At 34.7% G+C, this 23,935-nt stretch overlaps 1 protein-coding gene across 2 annotated transcripts in view; it reads right to left on the bottom strand.

Annotated features, from left to right (window-relative positions):
• The window catches only part of LOC149539255 (S-adenosyl-L-methionine-dependent methyltransferases superfamily protein), a 227,794-nt gene that overhangs the window by 125,124 nt on the left and 78,735 nt on the right, over positions 1–23,935 (bottom strand). The window contains exons 1-6 of one of the 2 annotated variants that reach the window (XM_089800581.1): positions 14,417–14,493; positions 5,067–5,141; positions 4,602–4,682; positions 4,290–4,434; positions 3,894–4,185; positions 3,484–3,658 (exon numbers count right to left, since the gene is read on the bottom strand). In XM_089800581.1, coding sequence (XP_089656707.1) covers positions 3,484–3,658; positions 3,894–4,185; positions 4,290–4,434; positions 4,602–4,682; positions 5,067–5,090 — 717 coding nt within the window. In that variant the 5' untranslated portion in view covers positions 5,091–5,141; positions 14,417–14,493. Of the gene's footprint in view, positions 1–3,483; positions 3,659–3,893; positions 4,186–4,289; positions 4,435–4,601; positions 4,683–5,066; positions 5,142–14,416; positions 14,494–23,935 lie in introns of those variants that run through there. The other variant, XM_089800580.1, reaches the window with a different exon arrangement.

Below are 23,935 nucleotides of genomic sequence, written 5' to 3' on the forward strand. Positions count from 1 at the left end.
CCTTCATCAGAGCTTATATCTATTACTCCCAGTATACATTACAATTCACTACTGATTTATTATGGGCACATTTTCATATCGTATGAACAAGGACAACTAAAAGTAAATTGTATTAGAATCTAAGAAAATAAATGAAACTACTCCTTTTTGGAGCTCAGTTAAGACATTAATTAGTATCGGAATATAAGAAACATAAAGTATACTAGCATAACAAGCTCTATCAATAGCTATAAACAAATAAACAAAAACATAGAAGCATCCCAATTCAAACAAATTCACAATTAATGAGAGGTTTAATATCTGATAACTCATCCTTTAAATGGTAAGATATATGTTGGTGGATATTGCATCACGTTTCTTTTTGAGGAATTTCTCTTTGAAGTATTTTATTACCAACCAATAGGATCATGTCTTGCTTGTTTATTTTTCAAACATATTGCACCTAATTCTTGGATAAGAGATGATAGAGTTAACGTGGTTAGCAAAGTAAAGAGTGGATAGACTATAGAGGTATGTTTTCTTGAGAATATTATTGAGGACTCTAGGAAATAGATGGAGTTATTCTCATTATCAGTTAAGAAGAATAGACTCAACTATGCTATTTGAAACTGATCTTTGTATGGCATGGTTGGTTACAAGATATACAGGGAGAGTTGATCTATCCATACAAACAAATTTGAAGGTGGCAATAAAGCTCAATAATTTTATCTAACCATTTCCTTTCTAACTCTAACCCTAAGTTGAAAGGGTTAAGATATTTGTATATACTCGAAGTTTATAGGGGATTCCAGATTTCCTACAAGGACCTTTGTCCCTTTCTAATATATATTTCATTGTATTTTGTAGACTGAAAAGTTCTGGACTAGACTGGAGGTTTTCTTCTTTGTTCATTCTTGCTGGTTCCCGCACTGAACGGAGATGTAATTCCTCTTTATTAATGTTAATATAATTGTATCAACTACAGTCTATTGCCCATCAAAAGAAAATTATTTATTACTTGTTTAGAAATTGCACAAGGGAGAATTATTGTGTCTATTTTAATCCTACTTAGGGCTTCTTATATTCTCTTTGGGAAATGGCACAAGCTCATTATGTGAATGTTGTTGTTGTGGAGAAGACTTGTCTTTGGTTTTGGAGAAGAAACTGGGATATATACAGTTGTTCCAGAGCATCTGCATTGGAGAACGAATATACTTTATTGTATCAGCATTTAGAGGGTGTGTAATATGATATGATTGTGTTGTAAGGATTGGCTTCATTCAGAGGTCAATGTTGGGCTGATTGAAGGATTGTTGTTAGAATTTAATTTCCAGATCATGGACGGATTTTTGAGCAGAATGCATTGATTGGATCAAAGATTTATTTTCTGATTGTAGAGGGCAGTGCTTATTGCATTTTGGCATGTTCATTACCAGACGTACCCTTTCACCTTACTTCATGTTCAAATCCTTTAATTTCTAATATTAAGTTTCAAATTAATCAAAAATTTCAAATGACTGATTTAGGAATATTACATTACTTCTTAGGAATGCAAATATGGCAAACACTTAAAGCGTATTTTTCTTTCTCAAAGAAAGCATGCTCAAGATCTTTTGGAAAAGTTTAAGATGAATGATTCTAACCATGTTTCCATTTCATATAAATTAGGAACTAAGTTAATGGTTAATATGAACACTCCCTTTGTTGATGCTACTTTGTATAGAATCTTGTAGGAAGTTTGAATTATCTCACTATTACAACACCTGATATAGCATATAGTGTTGATTTAGATTTAAGAGTTATGTCCAAACCTCAACAAACTCACTTTAAAGTTGCTAAAAGAATATTAAGATATATCAAAAGAACTATTAATGTAGGATTATTTTATGATACAAATTCTAATTTTACTTTACAAGGATTTACTGATTTAGATCTAAATGGAGATCCCAATGAGGGAAATCTACTTGTGGGTATTGTTTCTTTGTTGGTTCAAGTGCCATATCTTGGAAAAGTAAGAAAGACAACTTTGTTTCTATATGTTCTACTGAAGCTGAATATAAGTACTAATGCATTTAAAGAAGCTCTTTGGATTAGAAGGATACTTGAAGATTTGGGTCGACCTCAACAAGAACCTACACATTTGTATTGTGGCAATCAAAGTGCAATAGCCTTGGCAAAGAATCCTATTTTCCATGCAAAGTCAAAGCATATCTCTCTCCACAAACACTTCATTAGTGAACAAATTGAAGAAAAGCAAGTGTCCCTCATCTATTGCAAGGGTGAAGATCAAGTTGCCAATATTTTGACAAAGCCTCTTTCTAGAGAGAAACTTGAATTTCATTGTAAATATTTGGGTTTGATACCCATTGATGTAATCTCCCCAAGTAAAGATTAAAGAGGGGTGTTAGAAGTAATAATCTTTCATTGATTGTAATCATTTAATTGGAAAACACCAAGGTATCCCTTATGTAGTTTGTCCTCTAGTCCAAGTGGGAAGACATGTCATTTCTTGTATTTCCTTTATTAAGGAAAATAGTTTATCCTCCTTATGAGGATGTTGACACTTGCACACACTTATTATGAACATTGGCATTCATAGATTACTGAGTTACTTTTGTAACTCCTCTCCTCATCTCTATTAGATGATCTCCTCTCTCATTTCAACTCGAACACATTATTGTTATTGTAATGAGCTACTTGCTTTTCCTGTCTCTCTTTCTCAATCTCTAGGAAATTTCCACGTTCATAATAATTTACAAGGGACTTTTCTTTGGTTTTCCCCTTCAAAAATCTAGTCTCCTTGCGTTGATCTTTGGAATACTCTTCCAAGCTTTGGGTCTTATGGTAACAATCTTCTTAATATAGCTCTCTTGGATTCTTTCCTTACATATTTTTTCTTTTGAATATTTCATTCAGAATTGCATGTAGATACCCACTTAATTATATTAGAGTATGTAAAAATGAAATCATACAAACTCAAACTTGTGTTCCAATAAGCCAACTCTGTGAATGAGTTGTTATTCATCAAGTATCTATAATTATACAACTATATGATTCACAATGAAAATGCAAAATCTGACATAGTAGATGACATTATAAACTTACAATGGAAAATGGTGTCAAAAGGTATTAAAAATCGAGACACTTTGCTAATCCATGAAATTAAACTTTATGAGATGCAACAAAATTTAGGATTACAGCTCACTGGAACTCTTCATCGAAATGAAACAAATGCAAGACCCATTAGCATGAAGACATCCTTTCCATGTACCAATTACTGTATGAAAAAAATCCATTAACTTGTAAGTTTCACTAGTTGCATCACCTTTGTAGAACAATACTTATGATCTTCAAATGCAAATTGATTTAATTCAAATTCAAATTGGAATAAAATGTACATCGTAAACCAAGAGAAATACATCGCTAGATAGCACTATGGAACCAAATAAAATAACAAACATGTGCAAGAAGGTCAGAATGACAACTAAGGATATGTAAAATGACCTGACATGCAAGATCACGTCCATTCCTTCCCAAATGTATGGCTAAGTTTGCAACACCCTTGCTCATTGGAAAGCCATGACAATGAAGGTTGTCATCATCACCTTGTTCTGATAACAAATTGTAACAGCAACCAATGCTAATGAGTGATTTCACCTCTTCGCATTCCAAAAATGCTCTGTCAAACATACATGCATACGTTGGGTTTAATTTATCATCAGAAATGAAAATGTACATTTTCTACAGAGTACTAAATAAAACCTACACATAAGTTATGACAAAACAAGATCAAATTTGGATAAGGAAAATTTCCAAAGAAAACATCCTATAAACAATCCTTTGACTATGTCAATATTACAGCACGAATCGATCTAGAAGGGATGACAATTTAGGCAATGCATGCCAACACCAACCTAACCATTGTCACTGAAAGATCCCCACAAGCATGAAGACCAGAAAGAACTACTGAAGATTCTGCTCCATTCTTATTGTATGGAACAGTCTCTCCGCCTTCTGTTACGGAAAAATCTTTTAGTGAAGATGTACCTTTAAACTCACTTGTATCATCATCAAATGGAGACTTTTTCCCATAACATTTTGATGCTGTAGACAAAGATGAGCCTAGTGCTTTGCTCAAACTCACTAATGATTCACTACAAAGAACCTGTGAGGTGACTGTTTGAGGCACGTGTAGATGATGATGATCTGTCATGTCAAGAAAGCATATTGCTCAATCAACTAGATACTTCTTAGAAAGAAAATAATTAAGGAATCAATATAAATGCTAATTGGACATTACAAATTCCTACCTGGATGTGACTTTCGCATCCTAGCTTGGTAGTGCTTCCTAATTCGTTCTGCCCGTTCATTTGTAACAGTTGCATGGTGAAGAGAAGCATCCAAAGCTATTACGCGAAATTGATATTCAAATGATAGAACTTGTGCAAGATAACCCTAATGTTAATCCCAAACAAAACCTTCAAAATGTGAGCAAAAGAATTAAACCAAAATTCTTTACAAATATTAAATAATTAGAAGTGACGAGCAGTTGGGGAAACGTAATGCTGGCAACCAAAAAATTAGAACCATCATGCAAGGATTGATCAAAGACTCAAGATTACTTGGCCAGATCCCACATCAATTATGCAATGCGCTCCAGCTTCATTTGCTATCCTTTGTATTACTGAAGCGAGGACTTCAACCTACATGCAGCAATTAATATTATGTGTTCATATTATAGCCAAAAGGGATTTTCTTGGTACCTGCCACACGATAGAGATACAGCTATAGAAATTAAATTGAAAACCCAACTTTTCAAAGAAAGTGGCTATGATAAGAAAGGAAAATGAGCTCTGGCTGCCCATGATGGCATTTTAAGATGTTTTCCTTTTTGAGGAAATTAGGAAGTTTGAAAGCATTCACTTGCAAAATCACAGAGTAATTTCCCAATGTTCTTCAAACTGAAGGAAACATACCTCATGTCATTCTAAGATGTTTTCCTTCTTTGCAAAATTAGGAATTTTGCTAACATTCACTTGCGAATTGACAAAGTAATTTTCCAATGTTCTTTAACTGAAAAAAAATACCTCGTGTCTCTTCTGTGAATTCATGCCTTGGGCCAAAACATTGCCAATAGAAGGTATGGACAAGCCAGGAAAATGCTGCAAAATATGAAAAGAGAGAACAGGCAGGATGAGTTGATCAAGTTATAATTCAATGATAAATTTCAAAGTTAATACCAAAGAAAACCAACATTCAAGTTACAAGTATCTACAAGGAAGAACCAATATTCAAGCTGGAAATATTATGAATCCTTATCAAAGGAGCCTTCCAAATGACAACTGTGATTATCTCTATGAAATACAAGCAAAATACACTTTGTCTCTATGCAATCCAATCAACATTATGCACTGGCATGTCATACAGTAGCAGTATACATTATTATGCCTCTGAACAAACATGGTATAGTCAATAATTAGTACACATTTTAAACAAAATGGGAAGTGGTGACGGCAGTAAGTCCACTATGCAAACATTGAAAGAGTGCTATAACTTACAACCCTGCCTAAGCCTTTGCATCACAATAAATCAATTTATTATACTTTCAGGATAGTGGAGGATTGTCTCGACATGAGGCCAAGAAGGATACCTGCATCAAAATGCAGAAAAAAGGGATGGCATCGAATAACATCATAATCGTTTATGAGTAATAACATTGCAACTACATATATTTTTTATATTTAATGACATTGATGATATCGAAGAGTCAAATCCAGTCAAACTTTCTCTGCCTCTTTGCAAATTTAGGGTTACATTTATATAATAATATAATAATATATATTATACATTATTGTATAATAATATAATATTATATTACATATATGGTTAACATATTAATATTACATTTATGCTTAAGATGAGTTACATATATGGTTATTTATATTACTATTATATTAATATGTTAAATAGTGATGTTCAACCATAGAGCATGTCTCTTCATGAGACATGTCGCCTCCTCTCATATTTATAAGCCTTCTTTTGCATTTGGAACACATCAATACGATGGCAATGTTATTACATTTGCAGAAGCGATCCCAGTTATTTAACATGGTATCAGAGCCTAACTGCAGATGTAAAAGGAGTACAAATTTAAAATAAGAATTGACTCAAAGCTTTCAACCTGCCAGCCTGTGGAACATCTTCGCAAAAGAGTTTATCATTTTCAGATCTTCAGATTATTTATCACAAAAATTTATCAGAACCAACCTGTGAGGTCTATCAGAGGTAGTAATAATATTCAGACATCCATGTACATTCAAAAATCTAGGGCTTTGAACAATTGCAGTAATTGGTAGACCCTGGCCAGTGGAAGAAGGCTTGAGAATCACTAAAAATAGAGAGAGAGAGAGAGAGAGAGAGAGAGAGAACAGGGTACTAGTAGCCATGTGCTAATGTGTCATTGACGTCAAACTGAATCAAATATACCACTGATTAATAACTAAGTCCGATATATGTAACTAAAAATTGCTGCCATCCATGTATAATATCATGATAAGTTAAAAGAAATTCTGGAAAGTGCTATTTGCACATACGTAATTTCCATTTGCATCGTTGTGTGTTTTATTCCATTTGTGGCTATTGTTTACCATTGCATCTCTGTCACCATTGTATAATACCATCTTCAAGGTTCATTGCTGAAGATTCGAAACAAGTCTTAGCCCGATAGTTGTATTGCCATGCATATTTGCACCACTGATGATCATATTAAACAATCTGCTGCATACATATTTGTTCCAGTGATATCAGTAATATATCGATCAAAAGGAGAATAACAGAAGAGTGAAGGTATATCGAGCATTATGGGAAGATTTTGGAGTGTTGTACTTGGAAAAATGATCTCAAGCAATAATGTAGCATATATTTCAATTCCATGAAATGATGAAACACAGACTTTAACTCGTCAATATTGATGAATATTGAGCATTCCTTATGTGAACAAACCATAGCCATTGGAATTGGTCAAGCAGATTTAGGGTTACAGTAGAGATGACTTCTAAGCATTAGCTATCTCTATTTGATGCTTTTATTAAAAAGAAAAAGACAAAGAAAAAAAATAAAAAGGAGGTAGGCCGTTAACGTTAATGCTATTTGGAAATGGAATTCCCAATGACGGAGACACGTCCCAAGATCTACCTGTTTTACCTATACATGGTAATCTTATATGAACATGATGTGTGCAATAAATAATCTTGAAAATATAAGGTCCACTATTTGGCCAAGTCATTAAATGTTTCTGTAAGACAAATACAAACTAGAACAATTCATGCAAACAATCTATTGGCAATAAGATCTAATCCTCAAATGGGTAAGGAAGTGCATTTGCATCACTTGATAAGAGAACTAATCGACAGTCAAATAGTATAGTTGAACCCGATGAATATTGCAGAACCGACACATATCCTAAGACTTTCCAGACAAAAGATATGTGTTCTCAGATGTAACGCTCCAAGAAGAAAATTAATTTTTCAAAGGTTATATATTTGTAGCGATTAAAGTTGGGATTCTATGGTGATAATCTATGGGTCCTGGTTCTGCATACTTCTTTATGTATTAATGCTTGCAGTGTTGAAGTCATTGCATATATGGAAAGAAGTGATTAAAATCAGTATTGTAAATGTTTTAAATATACTTGTAACGTTGGAATTGAATAACTCTTCATCAATACCTTTAAAATAATAAAATCTGGGGTGATGTATTCAGGCCAATAAAGAACAAAATTTGACAGATGAAGAATATGGCAAAACCCTGGATCTTGTCTTGTGTTCATAGGTTATTAATGGTTTCTTTGAAGCTGGAAAACCTGTTCATTCTGAGGATGAAGGGGCTACAAATATGACAGCACTGGGACTGATTCCTTAAGGGACTAGTCTCTCACAATAAGGATTAATAAGCCTCTGTCTTGGTTCGATTTGAGGCATATATTATCATATTCTATTTTCCAGACTGTGAAGTAGAGGATTCTGGGATGATATACCAGCATTTTTGTTCATATGTGGAGATATTTGTGGCCTCTAGTGATGACAGGAGATGTTATTCTTTAGTGCAAATATTTAAATCTTGCCTGGTGCAATCCAAATCCTCTCCTTGTTTGTTCGCTGCTGAGTGTACTGATTAAACTACGACACTTCTGGGGAGAACGGTAATTCAGCATACACCACGAGAACCTTTAATAAGCATAAGGAACATATCTCAGGGATTATAATATAAGAATTCAGATTAACTATCACTTATGGTATTACTCGGATCAGATCTCAAATAGATAAACATATGAAGAATAGAAACATCAACCCTCCTATAGTGCATCTCTATACTAAATATAATCCTTTTAGACTCATGTTATAGAGCTCAGTAAGAAGAAAAGAGGGAGATTCACAGGGACTGACACACACACAAGGATCATCCCAAGAGGACTGAATATGAATATAATTCATCTACAAGTGGAAGTGAACTAGACTATTTTATGGTTCAAATTGATAATAATGAAGTATGTGGGAATTCTACAATGTGGGGGGTAAATGATTACCTTAATCAATGTTTCATTCCCCATTGGAGGCATTTTTCTTAGTTGATGTATATGGACCTTCATTGGAGCAACTTGTATCAAGAACGTTAATGTGTAGATAAGTATTCATTATCTTTGATTATTATATTTACTTGCTTATTATTTAAAATTCTACACATATTATAAGGGTTATTTGTCTTGATTTTTTCCTTAATGTTTGAGGATATTCTTATAGGAAAAGAAGGTTGGTACTTTACATATGCTACCTAATATTGTGTCTACTCAATCTTATGACAGTAGCTCGAAAGAAGTTGTGAGGCTCTTGAAGCAAATATCTTTGATGATTGAGATTATGAGTATCCTTCTAAATTAAGAGGGAGTATGACACTTCTTCGAAGCCAACACAAGAACTTAGAAGATTGATTCTCAGAGGGAGTCTAAAAATACATATATGTGACTGCATGATTTTGATGGGCCTACCCCTATATACATCATGAGGAAATAACGACTTATCACCAAAGGTTGAAAGATTAATATCAGATTCAGCGAGAGTCAGAGAGGCATCCTTGGGTAAAGAGAGTCTCAAAGGGAGCAACTACAGGACCTAACTTCCCAAGATCATTGTTCAAAGGGAGAAATTTTGAGATGCAATCCTTTGTGGATGATATCTTCTCTATGAGGAGAAGTTCTAAGTGAAATTCTTTATAATGTGCTCTCCTCTATGAGAGAGAAGTCTGAGGTGAAAACCTTTGTTCCACCCTCTAGTAGCAGCTATGGTGGGTACACCCTTTGACTTGGTTCATGGTGGATATCATGTGAGTTACTATATGATGCTGTTGTGATTATGTCATGAAAGGTGACGATCTTTCATTGATGTATATATTTCGAAGGGAGTTATTGGAAGGTGGCGATCTTATCAATAGTTGGACCTATTATCATAACAGACTACATTAAGTTGTTGTCCCGGAGTGCTAGAAGTTATGATAACGAATAGAAGGTAACTATTGTAAGGTGGCAATCTTATCAATAGTTGACCTATCTCCTAACATCAAATGTGTTGGAGTAAGTGTTATCTTGGTACTTTGGGCTGGATTTTGCCGGACAGCGTGAAAGTTGTTATGGGTCTTCGGGCCGGATCTTGCCAGACACCATAACTTAAATCTATTATAGACGACACTTAAGGTGGTATTTAATCTTGTATTATACATGCTTCAATTCCCCCTTGCTAAAGAGGGAGTGTTTAGAAATTTAGCCTCATTGTGAATCAAAGCAAATTCCATATGTAATATATGTTAATATATGTGTATGTTGATGGATTTATGTTGATATCCTTATATGTGCCATTCTAGAAATATCATACTGAGATGATGTCTCTTCATATACTCGAGCATAATGTGTTCTATATCAATTCTCCCTAACTAAGAGGGAGTGTTAAGTTTGTAGTTCAATCAGATTGATATGATTTTAACATGAGATACCTTGTTGATGGCAAATCATCTTTAAGATAAATATCTTATATATAATATATATTATATATATTATAGATTATACATTATTATATAATTATATAATAATATATATTATAAATTATTATATAATAATATATATTATAAATTATTATATAATAATATAATAATATATTACATATATGGTTAACATATTAATATTACATTTATGCTTAAGATGAGTTACATATATGGTTATTTATATTACTATTATATTAATATGTTCACTAGTGATGTTTAACCATAAAGACGTGTCTCTTTATGAGACATGTCTCCTTTCATATTTATAAGCCTTCTTTTGCATTCGGAACACATCAATATGATGGCAATGTTGTTACATTTGCAAAAGCAATCCCAGTTATTTAACACCTATGATGAAACCTTATCATAAATTCAAAATTATTATTATCCATTTAAGATGTTCTCCACAAAGTTCCCAGACGCAAACTCTGCTAGGCCAACTTGACTCATAACTCGGCAAAATGCGACTGACCAATGACTTGACAAAGTGAAAACTCCCTTGAAATTTTCATGCACCCATTATAAGTTAAAGCTTTAGGACACAAAAAAAATATCAAATAGAAGCTAATTTGATCACACATATAAATATACATCGATCACATAAGTATAAACATAAATTGTAGTTGAAGGAAATAGCAAACTTAGATATATAGAATTATGAATATTGTCAAATGTAAATAAAACTTATAAAATCTAAAATCCATGACATTAAATGTTCTAAACATATATGAAAACAAAAACAAGTCTATCGTTGTACAACTGTGTAACAAACAGATCTTCATAACAAAATAAAGGAGAACTAGAAAGAGTTTTCCTCAACAAATTATTGAACAAATATACTGAATTCATTTTCATGGGGCATTAACTGCTTTTAACTACCAACGATTAACTGAAATAACAAAGCTCAACTAAAATAACTATATCAATGATCAACTGATCAATTGTAATAACTATAATAACAATTAACTGAAATAACTGTAATAATAATCAACTGTAATAACTATACTAACGATTAACTCAAATAATTGTAACAATGATCAACTATAATAACAGAGATAACGATTAACTGAAATAACTATAACAATGATCAACTATAATAATAGAGATAACGATTAACTGAAATAATTGTAACAATGATCATCTGTAATAACTAAAACAATGATTTACTATCTTTCCATACATATAAGTAAATGCTTAACATGAAAAAGAACATACAAGAAATATTCGGTGAATCTTTAGTTGGTTGTGCAAGCCTCGGCTTTTGGTAAGAGAAGCACTGACTTAGGCTGTAATATTCTGACCTTAAATTTGGTGTCAAATATTGGTGTATAACTGAGGAATTAATTTCGTCAAACAGTTCTCATGTATGTTGTAAATAACTTCAATAACTTATCCAATTGCACTATAAACTAATTGGGTTATTTTGTCAAACACTTGGCATGGTTAAAACAAACACTCATTACAAGTAACTATGGAATTTATATTCTTGGAAATACAAAGGATAACACAAATCAGAATTTTCCCCAATTTAAAGATTTTACTTCCCTCCTACACACAGCTTCTTTTACAGACTGTCAAAATATTTAAAATACCTCAGAATGAATATAGGATTGAAGATGGTCGACTTGAACACAAACAACCCAGCTAGTGAATATTTTGGTTTTACTATTATGGGATACGTCTAGCTCGACCGGTTCATATAATGCCGTGGATAGTAGCCGGAAAGACAGACCACGATAACTGTGACCTTGTATTTATAACATCCTCACCACATGTTTCAGAACCAAGACCCGTTCAAGATGACTGACGATGATATCCTAGGCGTGAATATACTACTATCTGCGATCACCAAAATTTGTTGCATACCAATCAATGTCTTGTTTACTGGTCGTGGGGAAAGACCAAGCGCGGGTTCAGCAACTTTGACTCCGATTGTACCCAGACCAGCGTAGATATGTTGTCGTCGTGTGAAGCTATCTTGCTGATATATGTCCACACAGCTATATCTAGCACCCGTTTAAACACTGCCCGAGTTTCCTTGGAGTAATACACACCGACTTCCTGTGACCTTCCCTACTCCAATAATGGTGACGTCTAGCTGGAAAATGGATATAAGTCTGTCAGCGTTTGAAATGCCCTTGTTTAATGACGTTCAACAATCAATCTACACTAGTCACTTTCTTCCCATACGTGATAACATGTGAATGCTTATGCGGGTTATGTCTCCTTGTAACGTAGCCTAGAATGAATCTAGCTGCTGCTTTCTCAGACCAATTGACAATAATCCTCCTACCATATATATACTCGACTACCTGTATAGAACTAGATTGTGTTCAAAAACTCCAAATGCAAAAACAATAGAACTTACTTTGTGCCTAAACTGGAAAACTCACTAGTTGTCGAATTCTGCCCAAAACCATACAACTGCCAATCTATAAGGAAGCATGGGGTAATGTCCAGCTCCTTAATGTTTCAGACTTGAGGGTTTTCATCCTCAAAGCCTCAAACTAGTCACATCAAAGCAACCAAAACTTAGAATATTTGTTCTCATAAATTTCTTTTGTATTGATAATCCCAATGTAAGCTCTCTTTTATAGCCTCGAAGTTAGGGAAAACACAAGGAGCAAAGAATGTGGGATTAAAACTTCATTTTCGTCCTGTAGTCACTTAAAGTCATTTTATAAAGTAAATAACTTATAACATTAAAATGACTTAATTCCTCTCACTTTCATAAAGTTCTGAAGTAAATTAAATTAAACTCTTGTTGTGACTGGTAGACATCCTGCCAAATAATATTATTAATCTATCCAGATGTGAAGATAGATTAAATTGGCACCCATCTATCTAGTGCTAAGAAGGGAACATGACATAGGCTTAACCTCCCAACCTTGGAACATACTTATCCCCACACAATCTATTGAATTAGAAAGACCCTCCCTACCCCGAGATCAGGCTTGGGATACTTTTAGTCCAGCCACCTGAGCATTTCAGTGTTTAGAATGTCTACACAAATATGGACGGACATGTCTGAATAAGTGGCTTTACTAACATCAAGTGATCATAGATGGCAAACATGCCTTTAAACGACCTTGGCCAAGGTTTTTTGATGAGTTCAATGACCCGATCACCACCACTCGACTTGACAACAAGGGAACAATAATATGGACAATCATGAGCTATTAAATGAAATTAATTTAGATTTATTGTATCATATCTGACTTTTATTTACATGTCATTGCAGATTCCATCTCACCTCTTCACCTTTTCCATGGCTATACAGTCGATGAGTCCTAGGTGCTCAGATCTCAGAGCAATCGGTTCTGTCTGTTGATTCTCAACTGATTCATGAATATTATATGTTTCCAACTTATCACAATCTGTGATTTGAAAGAATGTGTTCTTTAAGACTTGCAAAAAAATATCATTTGATTTTGATTTCCAATGGCATAAATAAATCATGATTCCATGTCATGGATACTTTACTATTATTTATGATAAACAACTCCTTCTTGAGAGGGTCTAATCGATGATACTTAAGTATGATAAATATAAACTGCAGCTTACTGCTATGGTAATCGAAATGTAATAACAGCTGTTAATAAAATTTATAGCAATACTTAAAATTTGATTGACCACATAACCTAGTATAATCTGGAAATTTTTGGAGTCTTGCTAGATGCTAATGAATCAGCTCTTCCTCGAATTGATTTCCAAGCGCAAACACACTATGAATTATAGTCACGTCTTCAGCAAGGAAAAATAACACAAGGTAGAATGTGAAAGAGATTGGCACTGTTATAAATACAGAGGTATCGGATGGTAGAAAAGGAAGTCGAGAATGAGAATGAATTCGGGTGATGAGTGACATATATCCACCATCTCTCTCAACCTCATGATATATGAAGGTTAAATAACTCTTTGGCTTCCAAGAAGCCATAACATAAAAAGAAGTGTCTTGGGCTCTTGGACGCCAAATAAATATGCCAAGTGTTCATTCGGTTTTAAGCAAGAAAAAGAATAAAAAGATGGAAAAATATTTGAAGGCTATAAATCGAAAATAATTATGGTTTACATCTATCTACATGCACGTAAATATACTTATGAGGTGGCATCATATTATTATAAAAAAATAATATTATGGTATCACTTTATTCTTATATCTATGTGTATGTACATAGGTATATATTATAATGATGTGAAGAAAATATCAATAAAAAACCTTTGAGGTACGTATTATTTTTAATTAATTTATGTTTTAAATTGTTTATTTAATAGCTCATGCGGGTCCTTCAATTGTATCCTGAAGTTCAAGTCGCTAGGTCCTTACCAAGGAAATTTAAAATCATACCTGTCAACCTGATAATTTGGACTAAGCTAGTATCCCATTTCGTTGATCCCGTTTAGCAATGCTTCTCCCCCTTCATCTTTTCCTGCAATCACCCGTGCAATATTTCCACAATATAACAAGTTCCATAATAATTTCATAATAACATTTAATATAGATAAAGAATTTAATTATTAACCATAATTCCAAAACCAAGCAACTACTAAACATCACATGACAAATAATGGAGAATGACAATCTTTATTGAACAGTTAACATAATGAATACAACAGATATAAATAACTACCTACTTCACATGATTATGAAAGAAGAATCCATTCAATCTAACGGCTACAAATAAATTTAAAATTAGGTCAAAATTTGGGATGTAACATCTTGGCTTAGCCTCAACCTCAGAGTAGCCCATGTCCCTCCTACAAAGGCGGCCAAGGTAAGTCCTAGATGACTGAACAGCCATAGTCTGTGACTTTGAGGTGCTATTTTGACCAACATAAGTATTTTTTTAATCATATTCTATCATCCTTGTCTGACATGGCCACAACCTTAGCCTCTCTATCAGCGTAGTCAACTCACTTAAGTCGACATCCTATCTCATATCACACACACACACAGAGTAATGTTTTATATTATTTAAAAACTAATCGACTTGAGCTGATAGACAAGCTATCAACATGTAATTGTAAAATATACCAATAGACATTATTTAAAAGAAGCAAAGTGAATGGTCACGACTTTCCCCAACACAAGCTATATATAGCAAAGAAGAGATAATCAGTAGTCACTTACACAAGAAATTAGCAAATAGAAGGAAAAATAATAGTAAGAAGCAACTTAAACAGAAAAGACAATCAATCATTGTCAAAATCAAATCTTAGCACAATCAACAATTATTTCAAATGACAAGGTGATTCTAGAGAGACTCGGTAGAGAACTTTTGACTCAAAATTACAAGCTTTGACTCAACAAAATGTACTAGGGGCAACTATCATGGAACGAAAACACGAACGAATTGCTTGCACTAAATATTCTGCAGCTTTTATAAATAACATAGGAACCAAAACGATGAACTGTGTTGGAAATGAAAAAAGGATTCAACCACCAAGTCATCAATTGCTAGGGAGAAATATTAATAAGTGGAGTACAGTCAGGAATATATATCAACTACACCAAAGTAATTACTTGCGATCAACATACTTTATCTTCATCATGAGTTATCTTTATAGAAGACTTGGAGTTAATAACCAGAAACCATTTCATAGAGGGATACAAAAACAAATATTAAAATTGATCAGAGATAAGGAAAGAGAAAACATTATTATCTAATATCTTATACACCCAACCCAAATCATCGAATCTGGAAGAATATAATACGGTCACAATAAAGGGAGGAATATGCACTCAATGATAACCCAATAACCAATATTCATTCACATGTCCCTTGAGCACTCAAATAATTCTTAGTTGTTGACATATCATGAAAGAGGCATAATTTGGGAGGCGATACAGTGGAGACAAGGGTAATGCAATCAGCACGCCATCCAAATCAAGCAGCCCATATGGCTACAGATCCTCCATTGCATTCTTGTATTTTGATGAGTTTGCTTCTGTCACTAGTCATATGATGAGAGTTGCCACTATTAATTATCTAATCTCCACTGTGATTCATACTATAAACTAATGCTTTCTCACCATCTTCAGAGGGATCTTCTTTAACGACAACGAAAACAATTTATTCTTCATTTCCTTCATTAGATTCTTTATTGGTAATAACTTCTTCAACTAGGTAGCATGCTTTCTTGTTCTTATCCTTGAATCTTCTTTGATTCTCCTTTTTGTCATTGCCAGGGCATCTCGCAACAAGATGTCTAATCTTCATTCATGAAATATATTTTAAAGGCAATTTACCCTTGTACTTATCATTTCCCCTAGGTATCCTTCTAGCAAGCAATACTTCCAACTCTTCTTGTTCCTTCAGAAAAAATGAATTCATGATCATTAGAGTGAAGTGTCATTGCATAAGAATTATTAGAAATCCCCTTTCCTTTCCTTGTTGGAGCAAGAGTTGTAGATGACTTCAATGCAGCTTCAACCTTAGGCATACTAGATATAAAATAAATAATGAGGAAAGGGTTGCAATGAAGGGAGAATCACGAAGGGTGCCTTATAGCAGTAGTAGTGAGGGAGAACTGCTATAAGGGCACCCTGTTTGACTGTAATTTACGGGGAACCACTAAGGGTATCCTATTGCTAACACCTACCTAAGGCAGCAATTAAGGAAGAATGGCTAGGGCACCCTATTACAACAGCGTGTCAAGGGAGAACTGTTGCAAGGGGACCCTAGTGCTAAGTTTTTAAAGGAGAATTGTTGTAAGGGAACCCTAGTGCTCAGTAATTAAGGGAGAACCACTAGTGAACCCTATTGCATAAGAAACCATGACTCCAATTTAGGGAGAATCATAGGGCACCCTATTGTAGTAGCATGTTAAGAGAGAACCGGTATAAGGGTACCCTACTGCTCTACAATTAAAAGGAGAACTACTAGAGCACTCTATTGCAGAGGAAATCAAGGTTGCAATTAAGAGAGAATCATGAAGGGCGCCCCATTGCAGCGACAATTAAAGAATAAACCATTTTAAGGACACCCTACTGCATTGTAAATGAGGGATAACTGTTAAGGGTACCTTATTGCAAATATAGTTGACGGAGAACTGCTAAGGCCACCCTATTGTAGTAGTAGTAAGGGAGAACCACTAGTAGGGCAACCTACTACACTGTGATTGTAGGAGAATCATTAAGGCAACCCAATACAAGGCAAAGATTGGATCTCTAAAGGCCTGGGAAAGATAATTTTTTCTCCTTGGAAGGAGGGATAAGACAAATGTTGTATATTTATAGGCTCTTGGGAGGAGACTGTCATAATGAGATGGCGACATAGCTTGAGGATCTAATGTCCCCTTTTGGAATATTAGAAATATTGAAGTCTTATTTTATGCAATATTAAATTGACTCTGAGACATAGGATCAAAATTTTCAAAAGGTCAATTTAATGTTATATATAAAGACAAAGGGGCAAGGAGGAACAAGACGAAATGCCTAAGGGAAGTTGAAGAGCCACAAGGGAATAAGACGAAAATCAGAGAGGAGCCGAAGAGTCTTGGTTTGCGTATTAAAAAGGGAAAGAGGCTCATTGTTGGGTATGCTTGATTTATTATTCTAATTTTCAATTCTCTCTTGTGAGAGTCATTCAGAAAGCTTCAGCTTTCAGCCAGTGTGAGGACGTAGCCCTTCATGCAGGCAGGCAGTGGACACAAACCCATTGTTCGTGGAGATATCATTTCAAGCGTCTCGTTTGTGCTTACAGGTTCTTCTCTTGTTTTCCAATTTGACTATAAAATCTATGTATAAGATTAGATTGTGGTTAGTTGGTTATTGTATTGTTGTTGTATAATACAATAACGTTTTAGTTGTTGGTTGTTGTTTTTCTGCACATTGTTTAAAGAATTATAGGAGTTTGCTAGTTTCATCTCATCAATTTGTAATTCATGATTATATGTTTGATATCTTGAATGTTATTTTCGAAATAACAAATTGTTATCTTGTGGAGAACCGTTGGTCTTATTGTTGCCCTGTATTGCATGTTCTTGTAATTGAATCTGAATATTATATTTCTAAAGAGACTGGATAAGTGTCGGTTGATATCTCTACTGTTTACGATTGTTTTTAAAATTATCTGCAAGTTTTATTGCGTTTTATATCATTAAAAGAGAAATCAGGAAATATCTAGATCAAGATATTATAGTGGTATCAAAGTTGGTTTTTCCTGCCAGCCTGTGAAGCTTTACCAGAACAATTTCGCAGAAGATTTTATCAGGAGGGCATTGTCAGAAAAAATTACGCTTCTGAAAAAATAGTTTGATTCTTCCGAGTAGGCTGGAGAAATACAGCTGAAAATTTTTCTTGGCTCAACCATTATATTCAGAGGCCTTTTTAATATTGGAGTCATCACATATTTTAGTTAGTATAAACAATGTAATTTGAATCGCATTTGAAGAACCATCAAAATTTGACATTTTATGGCCGATAAATATTGTATGAACAAACCTCATGTATGGTGTTTGGCTTAGAGAAAGACTCGTGAATCAGTCTTTTTTTCTTTTTCCTTTTTTCTTGGGCGCATTTTATGCTGAAGTTACTATAAATTTTCTAGAAAGTGGCTAGTGGAAGCAAACTTTTGAGTGTGAATGGAAAGATAATTGAATATTGTGTTTGAACAAGAATGTATGAAACAAATTTTTGGACCAAAAAGTTGAGTCTAATGATTAGTAAGCAAGCATTGCCAAGAGTTTATCTACCATCAGACTCTCGAATACTACAACGGAGAATGGACCCCCTAACATACTAAGAAGGCCCAAAATTCATATTTCAGAATAAATCTATGGAGGAGAAGTATTTGTATTTATATTGCTTGTGTTGTGTTGGAGAGTTGGGTTGCATGCAGTTAAAGCCTCTTTCTTCTATAGTTATCAAGACAAAATATCTAGCCATATATAATACCTGTTCCCACATACTAGTGCACGTATTAGAAAAGGTGGATGCTTGGCTACAGGAGGGGGGCCATAATACGGCTACGACAGTCACTCACAAAAAATATGTGGAGAAAAAATATTTAATTTGTGAAACCCAATATAGTTGTCAAGTTTACAGGTACAAGAAGGAATTGGATTTGCAATAAATTGATATATTTCCCCATAGTCTAGATGTATGCTCAGAACTTTCACGAGACGGCACAGTAAAGGTCAAAATATTCCATGGTAGGGGGTCCCCACTGAGTACTAGTCTTCCTTGTATGAAGGGAGTATAGGAATAGTTTTCAGAACTGGGACTTTGGGAATCCAAGTCTAGTTGAAGAACAAGTGACTACGGCAGGTTTGAGGACGATAATTCTCACCCGTTCAACATTCTAGATGGCAAACTAGTCTATATCGCAAAGACCGCATTGATAGTAATGAATGCGGATTGGTAGGCGTTACTTTCAAAAGCGGACAAGGAATATTAGTTGAAAGTCATTACTCCTCTTCTGCTATAGGATGATTGTTCTCCCTATCTGTCGTCCAAACATTTACCACCACTAGAGATGAAATGCAAACAATGAATATCAAACAAATGTCGTCGTTATCCTCAGATGTGTCAATGAGGAATTTCTGACAAGGGAGGTGTAACCGCAAGCTTGGTGTCCCAATTGCTAGACAAGTGACATGTAAGTAAGGTTGGTGACTTTGGCCTTGCACCGTGGCAACCTGATGGCGATCTTGCAGTGAAAACAAGAGTTATGCCCAATATTTGGTTTCACTCGGAATATGCCCAAAGCAGACAATCTCCTGAGAAAGCAGAGGTCTATTCCTTTGGAGTTGTGCTAGTGGAGCTAGTAATAGGCTGCAAACTGTAGATATTAATCGACCAAAGGAACAATGTGTATAGGTTACGTGCGGCAGCAGTAAACATGGGATTTGGTCTTCACCTAGGTCGGCGTCCCCACTCTCACATCCAACAGGAAGTCACGGGAGTAGAAGGATAGGCTGGTTAAGAGTCTACAGGTGCGGGAGGAATGTTACAATGGCACTTAGATGTGAAGGCAGTAGCATGGTTTCGTGTTTCCGACAGTATATACATTGAACACAGCAACGACTTAGTTCTCCTTCATAGGTTGAGACGGCCATTTCATGCAGTCAGAACAATAGCAAGGAGCCATTGCAAGACAGTTGGAAGTCGGAGTGCAAGGTCTGTTGATAAATCGAACGGTTACACCAAGCATAAACCTTGTCGCAGTTGCTCATAACATTCACAGGTTTTTTACCTATTTCCTTCAATCTTATTTAACATTTCCATTACTATCAAATTATCATTTGCATTCTCAAGTATAGATTGAGATGTATCATTTTATTGTCATAGAGTCTGTGGTAATGAATACTAAGTTTGAATTTGCCTAATTATTTTTGGTGGAAACTCAGAATTTGTTGATTGATTTTATCACTTCATAACAATTGTTTCAATCAATAGAAGTTTAATATTTTTTGAATGCATACCTACTGAAGCGACTGAGACTGCATGATAAATGTTTGACGAAATACCTTATATCCAATTCTTAAACCTTTAGACAGGATTTGTAAGAGTATTACAGTGGTAAGGAACATCAAGGCAATTCTGGGACAATATAGCTATTTGTCAGACTCATAGTAACAGGATAACAACATTCAGCAATGGGAAGAGATTTGAACAAAATTTTGAAAGGTACTATGAAACTACAAGAACATTTAGCCCGAAATTCAGAATCCACTATAAGAGCAAAGATTGTCAACATTTATGGAGAGTATAAAAAACTTCCTATCCGAATTCAAAATAATTTAGCATTCAACGGCTACTTGGATTTTTATCTAGGTCAGAAAAATATGACTGATAGGGCAAAAAGAAAGTATCTGGAGATGGTCCAGGATCTCTTTGCATACGAACAACACATAGGGATGTACGAAGAAATTTCAATAGACCAGAATTATCATTTGGATGATCTTGAAATAAAAGAGTAAACTACCAAAGATGGGCAACCTTCTCACGATCACATAGAAGATGTTACTTGAGGTATAGGTTTCTTCGTTGGTGATTTGGAGGTGAGCTTTGTCAAGCAGAATAATGAAGTAGATTGCACACAGGGTAATAACAGTTTGGGACCTTGGCATCATGAACCATATATTCGTAATACTTAGAACATGAATTTAGAGGAACAACTAGGATGACACTGCAAGACAATGAACAGTTTCAGTAGGGAGATAATGAAACACATGCCTTACAGAATCAACTGAAGGTTAGTAAAGACATGGTCGTGGCATCCTTGGTGCAGTATGACCGTACCCACGAGTTGGTTGAGGAGCTCTACAAGAAGATCCCAAGGGAAGGGGAAGGTGACTAGCATGTGGCCAATTCACAGATGGTCAAAACAGCCCTCGAGTCTATGAAATCAAATTACTTATATCTATTGTTCGATAGGGATTACATTCTCAAGGTTGCTAAGATTTATGTAGCACAGTCAAATAGGGAAAAGGACGAGATTGAGGAACTTAACAGGATGCTTAAGTATGTTCAGGAGGCATTGAGTGAAACTCAATTTTCTCTACAGAAGGCAGAAAATCAAATCAAGTTCATCGAACACTCACGGGAACATGAAAATAGAATGAGGCAAGACTTCTTCAAGGAATTCATTGACAAACTTGAGAGCATTCAGCAAATGTATGACTTGGATAGCTGACCCAAACGGTTAAGTAGCAAAACTTCAGAACAATTTCAACTTGTTGACAACCTTTTGTTTGAAGTTATTGCTGACTGGACGTCTGACAATCCTCTTTATGTTAAATGAGGGATCATCTCTTGTTTTCCATGAAGAGGAAGAGTTTGATTTCAAACTTTGGGATCCTAGCTCAGATTCTAGCAATGAATCTGGATCTCAACAAGGGAATGATGAATCGACTTCCGTTACTTATCATTTGACTAGTCCCAACATATTTTCTGATCTCATTCCATTCAAGAGTTGGGTGAATTTTCTTCATCAGCCTCTGAACAGTTCTCGGTGGAGTACTTATTTGAGGTTTGTGGGTAGATTCTCAGCATTTTTCATACTCATAGCACCTATGCGTTTGGGAATTCTCCAAGTTTATGCCGACCATATGAACTTTGATGTCCATGGGATGATGGTTTCAGCTTTTGAGTAGTTCATTTCTTACATCATCCACTTAGGTCAGGTCTTGACATTCTATTGGATTATACATGGACCCTAGATATATTTCTATCTCATCATAGCAGCTGGGCAGCATAACCGAGTTTGGGATCCAAGTGTTGGCAGATTGTATCTATGGTTGGAACGAGGATTTTATTGTGGTCATGGTGTTGATCAGTGTTAATCAATTTATAAGTGCAGGTGCTGAGTTTTTTCAGAGAGTTATATGGGATCTAGGGATCCAGTCGAGAGGTAGATTGCAGAGAGATATATGGCTTTGCAGTATGACCAAAATTGTTTTTAGTTGGATTACAGGGCTGCCTGCAGACTCGTATGGGATCCTGGTACTAATTGCTTAAGGACAAGCAATTTTAAGGAGGGGAGATTGGTAATTTACCTTTTTGGAACATTAGAAATATTGAAGTCTTATTTTATGCAATATTAAATTGACTCTGAGAAATAGGATCAAAATATTAAAAAGGTCGATTTAATGTTATATAAGGACAAAAGGGCAAGGAAGAACAAGACGAAATGCCTTAAGGAAGTTGAAGAGCCACAAGGGAATAAGACGAAAACCAGAGAGGAGCCAAAGAGTCTTGATTTGCGTATTAAAAAAGGAAAGAGGCTCATTGTTGGGTATGCTTGATTTATTATTATGATTTTCAGTTCTCTCTTGTGAGAGTCATTCAGAAAGCTTCAGCTTTCAGCCAGTGTGAGGACGTAGCCCATCATGCAAGCAGGCAGTGGACACAAACCCTTGTCCGTGGAAATATCATTTCAGGTGTCTCATTTGTGCTTACGGGTTATTCTCTTGTTTCCCAATCTAACTATAAAATCTGTGTATAAGATTGGATTGTGGTTAGTTGGTTATTGTATTGTTGTTGTATAATACAATAGCATTTTAGTTGTTGGTTGTTGTTTTGCTGCTGTATAAGGCAATAACGTTGTTTAAGGAATTATAAGAGTTTGCTGGTTTCATCTCATTTGTTTGTAATTCATGGTTATGTGTTCGATATCTTGAATGTTATTTTCAAAATAACAAATTGTTATCTTGTGGAGAACCGTTGGTCTTATTGTTGCCTCGTATTGCATGTTCTTGTAGTCGAATCCGAATATTATATTTCTAAAGAGACTGGATAAGTGCCGGTTGATATCTCTATTGTTTACGATTGTTCTGGAAATTATCTGCAAGTTTTATTGCTGATTATATCATTAAAAGAGAGATCAGGAAATATCCGGATCAGGATATTACAGAGGACCGTTCTAGAATAACTATATGGCAACTAGAGCCCCAAGATGTCCTCCCCAAAGAGCTTGATACCTAATTACGAACTCTCCTTAAGGATTATTCAACAAGGCTCATCATCGAACAAACAAGAAGGGAAATACTACAAAATATCAAGATAAGTTTCATCTTTCAAATTATTTTTAATATTTTTAACTGAATATTAGGATCTCGGTATTTGATAAGTTTATATTTGTAAATATATTATAGGTCTCACCTCAAGTTGAAATTGTCATTTTAGAGTCATTAGATTGGATATTGATGTCACACTAAAAAATTGAATTGCACGAGGACAAGAAATTTGGGGAAAAGTGGACTGTGACATCCCCAACCTTAGAGATCAAACTCAATAAATAATTACACAATAATGAATATAATATTAGAATATTAAATTAACTAATAAAATGATATACTATAAATATAATAATATGTCATTAATATAATAATATATAAAAACAACATAATGCCATAACTA

Source organism: Cupressus sempervirens, chromosome 9 (assembly GCF_028749045.1).
Source record: "Cupressus sempervirens isolate cs-2001-9-10 chromosome 9, ASM2874904v1, whole genome shotgun sequence".
Taxonomy (NCBI): domain Eukaryota; kingdom Viridiplantae; phylum Streptophyta; class Pinopsida; order Cupressales; family Cupressaceae; genus Cupressus; species Cupressus sempervirens.